This window comes from Gaeumannomyces tritici (genome assembly GCF_000145635.1).
Source record: "Gaeumannomyces tritici R3-111a-1 unplaced genomic scaffold supercont2.6, whole genome shotgun sequence".
NCBI classification, from domain to species: domain Eukaryota; kingdom Fungi; phylum Ascomycota; class Sordariomycetes; order Magnaporthales; family Magnaporthaceae; genus Gaeumannomyces; species Gaeumannomyces tritici.
Window position 1 is genome coordinate 558,362 of NW_008804550.1, and position 8,752 is coordinate 567,113.

The 8,752-nt window shown below is 56.2% G+C and overlaps 3 protein-coding genes across 3 annotated transcripts; 2 read left to right on the plus strand and 1 right to left on the minus strand.

Moving 5' to 3' along the window:
- Window positions 1–497: 497 nt before the first annotated feature.
- GGTG_10538 (hypothetical protein) lies at window positions 498–4,123 on the plus strand (the record flags this gene model as incomplete). The annotated part of the gene is made up of 8 exons (XM_009228412.1): window positions 498–759; window positions 849–901; window positions 994–1,815; window positions 1,876–2,232; window positions 2,287–2,975; window positions 3,034–3,276; window positions 3,333–3,824; window positions 3,883–4,123. The coding sequence occupies 8 exons, from the start codon at window positions 498–500 to the stop codon at window positions 4,076–4,078; spliced, it is 3,114 nt and encodes a 1,037-aa protein (XP_009226676.1). The 3' UTR covers window positions 4,079–4,123.
- Window positions 4,124–4,194: 71 nt separating this feature from the next.
- GGTG_10539 (hypothetical protein) lies at window positions 4,195–6,194 on the minus strand (the record flags this gene model as incomplete). The annotated part of the gene is made up of 6 exons (XM_009228413.1): window positions 4,195–4,284; window positions 4,784–5,087; window positions 5,259–5,367; window positions 5,451–5,603; window positions 5,772–5,937; window positions 6,132–6,194. The coding sequence occupies 6 exons, from the start codon at window positions 6,192–6,194 to the stop codon at window positions 4,195–4,197; spliced, it is 885 nt and encodes a 294-aa protein (XP_009226677.1).
- Window positions 6,195–7,229: 1,035 nt separating this feature from the next.
- GGTG_10540 (hypothetical protein) lies at window positions 7,230–8,701 on the plus strand (the record flags this gene model as incomplete). The annotated part of the gene is made up of 1 exon (XM_009228414.1): window positions 7,230–8,701. A coding segment is annotated over one exon (1,470 nt), but the record flags the coding sequence as incomplete, so codon positions are not given.
- Between the last annotated feature and the right edge of the window lie 51 nt (window positions 8,702–8,752).

The following is an 8,752-nucleotide window of genomic DNA, read 5'->3' on the forward strand; positions in this document are numbered from 1 at the left end:
CAGCCTGGCCCCACTACTATTTTTTTTTGGCTGGCATACATATTCGAGCGCAACCTCCGTCCCCTCGTCCTCCATCTTTTCCTTTCTTCAAAACAACCATCACAGACCGTCCGGCCGCGTTTTGCCGCCGCCGTCGCCGCCATCGTCGCCACCATCGCCTTCGCCTGTCGCCAGTCCGCTTTGCGGCTGTATTTTTTTTTTTTTTTTTTGATACGTCGCGGCCATCGTCTTCGCCCGTCACCAGTCCGCTTTGCGGCTGGTTTATTTTTTTGTTCCGTTTCGTCCGCCCTCCGCTCCTCTTTTTGCCAACCGCCTTTGGCGTTGGTATCTTTTCCTCCCCCTCCTCCGCTCCTCTTTTTACCATCCGCCGCTGGCGGTGGTATCTTTTCCTCCCCTCCTCCGCTCCTCTTTTACCATCCGCCGCTGGCGGTGGTATCTTTTTCTCCCCCTCCTCCTTTCGCCAATCGCTCGCAGCGTTGGCGTTATACGCCGGCACGATGTCGCAAACTCTCCCTCTCCGCCAAGGACCCGGCCAGACCAAGGGCTCAAAGCCCTGGATGTACGGGTCTAAGGCGTGTGAATGCGTCCTGATGACACCGGACCTCCAGGCGATCCTGTGTGGCCTAATCAGGGGCGTGAAAGTCGAGCTCTGCCGACGCATGCCCAAGGACCGCACTGCATCAACTGGCTTCCGAATCAGGCTCCCCCGCGGCGACACACTGCGCAACGAAGAGGCCGGACATGGCATTACATTTGAGAGTATGTTATTTATTCCAACTCTTACTACCACTCGCATATTTGTGTTGGTCATTATCGACATCGATTGTGTTCTAATTGAAACATTACAGTGATTCCTGGCCCCGCGGATAGCTACGACCTCAAGCTGGCACCATATGGGACCGTTACGCTTTGGTTCAGCGCTGGGTTTTGTGTTGCGATAGACAAGGCTCCCGCGTCCGTCCGGCAAATTCTGAAAGTCGATGATGAACACAGGACAAGCCGGTGTTCATCGCCACCATAGCGCTGAGGGCAGGCCCTTGCGCGATTGAGGGGGGCGGCCTCCCCTTTGCGAATGTCTGCGATCGCGAGGACCTGCTTGGCATGCTGGAAAACAACCAACCGCTCGCTTTCCGCCCCGAGTCCCGGCTGTCTGACATTATGGCCATGGACACGTTTCAGTTTGCGGTTGTCGGCCCCCCTTGCAAGATCGAAAGGCAGTTCGGCCTGCCTACGAATTTCCCAAATGGAGTCGCGGAGGTTCCGCCACCCATGAAGTCTTTCGATTATGGCTTCGGGAGCGAGTTCGACTTTGACGAGGACCGCTATGCCCAGCAGTACCACGATCAAGAACTTCGGGGCCACCAGTTCGCGCCAGCATACCAGCATCCCACCGACGCAGACTTTTGCACAGCCATCTCCCAAGTCGTCGTTCAGGACATATGGTGGGTTGTCGACAAGGCTGAACATCTGGCCAAGCAGCGGCTGTCGGCGTACGCTGATTGGTCCGTGCTTGCTGGATGCGAAGGAGATACATACTACTTCGTCATCCAAGTGCCCGAGACGTTTCATGCCACGTACCAGCCCGCCATTGACCGCCTCATCAAAGATCAGGTCGACTTGTTCCTTTTGGCGTTCGATATCGACGGACCCACTTCTGAGCCCGTCGCTCGATGGGACGCCAAGCTGATTGAGCACCCCAACACCCTCGAGCCATTCGCGTCCGTACAAGAGATCGACTTGGACAGGGAGATTGTCGTTCTGGCTCACCGGCCAAAAACGGATGGGCGGAAGCACTTCGGGACCGAGTTCCAGCCCGTGATGTTCGGTGACAGGAGAACCGCGCTCCAAACTCTTCGACGTGGCGACACACATTAGAACTGTGTCTCGCTACAATTCGACGATGTGTTGCAGGAGGCCCGCCGGGCGGTCGATGCATGCCAGCGCACGCTTCCTAGCGCTCCCTTCTGCCCGCCAAAGCGTCCAGTCCAGGACCTGGAGCTGCTCGAGCACAATCAGCGCGTCCAGCGAGCGCTCCTTCGCGGCTGTGGGTTCGACGAGTTTCGGGCTCGACCCGACTCTGGTGGCCGCGTCAATGCCCTGCCTCGGTTGTCCTTCGTGCCCGGCGATAAAAGGCTGTGGAGCTGCCTTCTCGAAGAGGTCATCAAGGAAGACCGCGAGCGCTACGCCGCCCACCTGGCCCAAACCCCATGCGGTCTCGTGCTGGTCTGCGCTGTAAGTCTTTCCCGTCCAACATGCTATTTACATGGATGCTAACTTTGAATCAAGCCCCCTGGCACCGGAAAGACCAGCATCCTAGTCGTGTCCTCCCTCGCCATGTGGTTTACCCAGGGCATGAAGCTTTTCGGCTCGGGACCATCGCACGCCGCCGTCTCCAACTTCGCCGATCGCTTCGATACAATCGCGCGTCGGGTTATCGCGAGGTACAACAAGGGCCTGGAGGAGGCCAAGCAGCAAAGCAACCTGGTCGTCGTGCGGGGCTACCACCTCCAGGAAGAGTACACTGGCTTGATGTCACTTCTTGGCGAGCCCAGCAAGCCCAAGGTCGCCCGTCCCTCCAGGTGGGCTCTCCCGCTGACCCCCAGCTTCTACATCCTGCTTGCGCTGGGGAGTGGGGAGGTCCGCCCGAGCACCAAGGAAGACGCTCGCCTCGTGGGCAGGATCCAGCGGGCGATTTTGGGCAACCCCCGTGGCGACAATTTTGCCAAGCTCGTGCGCAAGGAGATCACATGGTCCGAGTATTACGCCCTCGGCGAGGAAGTCACCCCCGACTACAGGTTCATGTGCAAGCTTTTCGACATCGTCGTTTCCCAGGCTGCGGCGGTGTTTACCACGCCGTCCTTGGTTCAAGTCGGCATCCCAAAGGATGGTGACACCAAGTACAACAGCCCCTACACGCGGTTTTGGGGAGAGTACAGCACCTGTGTGGCCATGGACGAGGCGGCCAATATGCATGTGTAAGTCGCTCATCCTGTTCCTGTTACCTATTATGCTATATTTTAACACTTTACGAAGTCATGATCTTTTGCAGGTGTGGGGAAACACACTCCGGCCCCTTTGCTTGGCGGGCGACGACAAACAGCTCCTGCCGACAGTCATGTCGGCCAACGAAAAGCATGGGGATGGCACCTATGTGAACAGGTTCGCCAAGAACGCCATATCCCCCCTCGCCCGCCTTATGGCGCACGGCCTCCCCGTCTGGCGCCAGCGGTTCCAATTCCGCATGGACAAGGGCATGTTCGACTTGGCCCAGGAGCTGTAAGTTTAGTCGTATAACCGTACACAGCCGATCCATGCTAATTTTATCAATTTAGTTTTTACGAGGAGATTCCTCTCACCTACGCGCCGCTTTGCAACGTGGATGCGGAGGACAGGGAACTCGGCCGTGTGTTCGAAAAATGGGTTCGAACGCACGCGGGCTTCAAGCTGTCTCCGCCTCGACCAGGCCGCCACGCGCCAATCTTTATCAATGTGGCAGGTTCGACGGTGGTTACGGACGAGATAACCAAGTCCAAGCAGTGCCTCGACCAGTGCGTCGTCGCGCTCAGAGTCCTGGCCAAATTCGTGCGTGCCCACGAGCGTCAATTTGGTGACCTGGTCCGGCGCGTGGCCGTCCTCGCTCCGTACAAAGCCAACGTGGAGCTTGTAAACGAGCTTTTGCGGACTCGCTCGGAGTACGACGTCCTTAAGGGGATGGACCGGTGCCGCACCATTGACGGCAGCCAGGGCCACGAGGCCGACATCGTCTTCCTCATTTTCGGCACCAACGGGAAGACTGGTCCTGGGTTCACATCGAACTCCAATCGGTACGTACAATGCCATTAAATGCATGAATTATTCGCTGTCTAACGCGTTGGATCATAGGCTCTGCGTGTCCCTCACGAGGATGAGGTCGGTGCTTGTGCTCGTTGGCGAGATGGATGCGGTGGCTTCGGGGCGCAAGGACGGGAAGGTTGTGGGGGAGGATGGCATATATAGGAAGACGCGTAAGCTAGGAGACATGTGCCAGATGCTGAGGGATGACGGTCGGGTGGCTACGGTTCCCGCCTCTACTAGTTAAACGCGCCATTTTTTTCAAAAAGAAAATTAAAATTGAAAATCGAAAAAAAAAAAAAAAATTGATTTTTTTTAACAAAAAGAAAAAAAAGAAAATTATATTTCTTTTAAAACCCAAATTTAAAAAAATAAAAATAAAAAATTTAAAAAATTAAAAATAAAAAATAAAAAATTTAAAAATAAATGATTTAAAAAATAAATAAAAAAAGACTTCAAGAAAAATGAATTTAAAAAAAAGTTACTTTTTTTTCGAATAAAGCAAATGTAAATAGCACAACGACCGAAAGGGACTTTAATAACTGGAAGGAAATCCAAAGGGAGGCTGGCTCTCTTTATACGGGTCGACGTGGCTCAGGCGTGGTTTTCTAAGGCCACGATCCGTGGCCGTTTACAGTAACAGATAAGATATACGACCTTGCGTGCAAGCTGGACTTCCCAGTGTCTTAGGGAATCCACCCGGTGGTTTCGGTGCTTCAGCTGTCACCAGCACCCGTGACGGGTTGGTTCGGACGTGAGACGCCGAAGCCGGGCAGAGTCGAAGTCGAAGGGGAGACCGCAGACGACGAATGGCAATCCTGGAACTCGAGGACCCGGTGGATCGTCGACAAGGGAAAGACAACGGGAAAGTGATCACGGAGTACTTGGCTAGATGCAAGGGCTACGGCCCAGAGTTCGATGAATGGCAGCCAGAAAAATGCATCGCGCATACGGCAGGAGAGCTGGTCAACGAATACAACGCCAGAGTGCCGCCGGAGAAGACGACGGCCGAGTCTCGACCAAGGTCAGGGAAGCCCGCAATACCGAAGCCTGCTGCGGTGCGGGAAGCCTCTTCGCTTCCAAAACCACCACTGAGAACGAAGCGCTCCACACTGAAAGGTGACGAGGAGGACGACGACCTGGCATCGCTGAGACTGACGCCTCCGGCCCGATTTCCCGTGCTGACAATCCCGATACGAGACACAAGTCGGGAACCCACGTCGGCGCGACACCTCAGAGTTGGCTCACCTCGACGCCTGAGATCGAGCTCACATCGCGATCACTTTGCCCTTTGGACCAGCACAGGCAAGTTGTGAGAGAGAGGGACCGGTCCCCACAATTGTGCAATTGAGGTTTGAAGCCGGCCTGAAGGCAGCTGCGAAGTTGGGCAATTGAGGTCAGCCATCAACAGAACTACAACCACAAACCAGGAGAGGCCACCAACCTGACCGCGTTTTCGCATCAAGCTACCAACAGCAATATCAGCATACGTTATTCGCATCCAAAGAACAATATCCTTGAAGAAGACGGAGACGACTGGCCGATTCCCAGACACGGAACATCACTAACGACTTCTACGCGACTTCGGACGGACACGCGAGGATGGCAGTCCAACTAACGGCAGACGAGGCGGACACAATCAGGCTGGAGGAACTGTTGAAATTGGTGCCAAGGTCCGATGCAGAGGATGAGGCATTCAGAAACTGGATACTGGATCTCTTCCTGCCGGAGGACGAAGGCAGGGCCGTTGTGGAAACCTGGATACACAAAATCTGGAGGATGGCCAAAAAAGTGTGGGCACAATCGAAGGCAGAGGCCACGGAATGGGTGGATGCAATCCTATACACCCAAGCCGAAATCGACCCTTCCCCCAACGGCAGGAATCCCACACTAAGGAACGTGTTCCGGCGATTGTGGGAGTCGACAGCTTCCACGGACACCTTGTCGGACGAACTGTGCGCGCTGTGGGTGAGGCTGGCGTGGGACGGCATACTCGACGCAGTGGACTTCCAGCAGTGCGACCCGGACAAGCGTTTCGGGTGAAGCTGGACGTCGGCCAACTGGAACGACGCAACCTCGGCCGAGATATACGACCACGTCGACGATCTGGACGACAGTGTATCAGTCGAAAGCTTTATGTCGAACGATTGGCTGACCGAGGCCCTCCGCGGTACGATAAACGCTGACAGGAGGGAGGACGCAGTCCCTAACATCCCTTGGACTATTGCGGATGAAGAAGTGGTGGCGCCCACCGACGATCAGCTGCAACACTGGAGACAGGCGGTGGGAGACAAGCTTACGATACCCAAGATCGGGAAGAAGGGCAAAGCCCTTGCCACCAGGGAAAGGGACGAAATCGCCATGGCGGCAGTCTGCCTTCACTACTATCCCGACGATGAATCGCAATGGGGATGGGTGACGACCGAGTACAGGGCCACGAAGGCCAGCTCGTTCTCCCATCACAAGGCATACCCAGCACTCACCGACCTGAAGGGAGTCAAGCCTATCGTGGCGACCTTCGCCGGAAGACAGAACAAGAAGCAGGCATGAAAGGAGGCGATCGCGGCCGACAGGAAGATCCTCCCGACCACCAACACGCTGCGATGGATGGAAGTCAACTCACGGATAATGCTTGGCAAGGTGTTGGCACAGGAACCAGGCAGTCGCTGTTACAAGGGGATCAATGATCGGCTTGGAGGGAGTCTCAATGTATTGATAATCTCTCAAGGCCTCAGAAGGAGATGCTTAAGGAATCAGAATCTCCGAGAGGGACCTCGAGAGGGAGACCCTCCTTATATAGGCCTTCTGTCGGCCTACACGGGGGTCCTAGGGTACGTATCTAAGAGGGGTAGGTTCTGCCGCGCTCTCCGCCGAGGGCGGTTGGCGTCTGCGGGGGACTTGTGATGCCTTGAGCCGGCCCAACCAGAACGCTCCTTTGCCTCATGGCCTCCTGATAGGCCTCCGTTGGCCCACTCGGCCGGTTGCCTTGTCAAGGGGGTGATCCCCGTGTGATAGTCGCCAAGGCAGATGGAATGATCTCCTGAGTAGACTGGACGAGTCGGGCACGAGGGGGATGCTCAGAAAACAGCCGAAGCGTGAGGACTTCCCATGGTACGACGGCACCACAGCGCTTTGGATTGTCGACAGCGTGCTGAGGACGGGGCGGTCGACCCTGTGAGCGGAGATCCCAGCCGTAATGGCATTACCCAGAACACCCAACACCCAGCGGTACCCGATAAGCAGAAGTTCGGCGTTAAATCAGCAGAAGCCTACGACAAAGAGGATTTGAATGTGATGTCCGCGCACCGGAAGGAAGCAAGAAAATACTCCCACATGATCAGGCCGGGGAGCTGGACGAGAAGGAGAAAGCCTTCGGAGCGATCCTGAAAGTCGCAGCCATGGCGGACAAATACGACGGAGTTAAAACGTTGAAAGGGAAAGACAAAACCAGGTTGAACGACATCCTGTTTATGACGGCTGAAGGACGGAAGCATCTTGAGGAAGCACGGAACGCGGTTAACTCCGATGTCGACAAGGGCGATATAGGCACCAAACGAGCGGGGGACGTGGGCGGCCAGGTGACGACCAAGGCAGACAACGGCGAGGGCAGCTCGAAAACCGCGCAGGTAAGCGGCCCGAGGAGTTGGAAGGCGATTAACGTTAACGACCAAAACGAGTCGGAAACCTTCAAGACAACCGGCGTCGACAAAGGCAAAGGCAGAAAGGAGGCCAACGGACTGTCAACGTTCGTCACCCCAATGGCGGCTAAAAGTCGATGGAAAACCGACACCTTGCAGACCATCAACACTCCCAAGCAAACGGCAGATATCTGGCAGATAACCGACGCTCGGCGTGTGACGGACGACTTCCAGCTTGCAGCCAGCGGAGCCCTACGGACGGCCGACGTCTCACGGACTACAGACACCCTTCGACCGTGGACCGGCGGGGCCCTGTGGGCGGCCGACGAGTTACCAACGACCAGATACGCCCAACAGGCGGCCGATGCACGGCGGACAACCGACGTCGCACAGGCGGCCGACGGCTTTCGATGGCAAATGGGTGTAACTCCACAGGTAACCGACGGCCAGCAGGCGGATAACGTCCTCCAAACAAAGGGCGTGCCGCCGGTAACCAGTGCCGCGCGGACGATCGATATCCCGCAGGCGGCCAACGGCTTCCAACGACCGACGTTGCCAACGACCGGATTCCAGCAGGAGGACGTTTTCCAGGCAGGGGGCGCGCTACCGATAACCAAAGCCGCGCGGACGACCGACACCCCACAAGCAGCCCAAACGATCGGAAACCGACAGGTGCTGCCTCCTAACGGGGGGAGCGACGTTAGTGGAAGCGCTCAAAGGACCACGAGGCGGACACAGGAAGGGATTGCCTACTTCTGGGACAGGTCGTCGCACAAGCGGAGGAGACAGCTGCTCGACAATTTGTGGAATGTCAACAACGAAATGCTTGGGACATTTATCGACAACCCGATCGCTAACGAGGGAATACGGAGCAGGATGAACAACTGGGCGACGGAATTCTGGGAGGTCGCCACCACGGATTGCGAAACGATCGAGGGACTGTCGACAAGCCTCAAGCAGCTGATTAACGCCATCGGCGCGGACAGCACAAAACTCCCTGGGAACCTCGCGCTGAGGGAGGTGATGATGGACATCGACAAGAAAGAAGGATACGTGTCTGAGAGAACGCTATGCCTGTACAAGATCGTGGTTATGGACGTTATCAAGATCTACATCACAGTACGATCCGGACTGGCGCCCGGCGCCGAGTTCGCCGGGGACTCCCTCTGCTGGAAAGACATCGTGGGGGTGGACTTCAACCAATGCATGATGACGAAGTTTTTCATCTCTCAGTTTGTTACCCGACGGGGGGGGGGGGGGGGGGAGAGCTTTGGGAGCAAGCT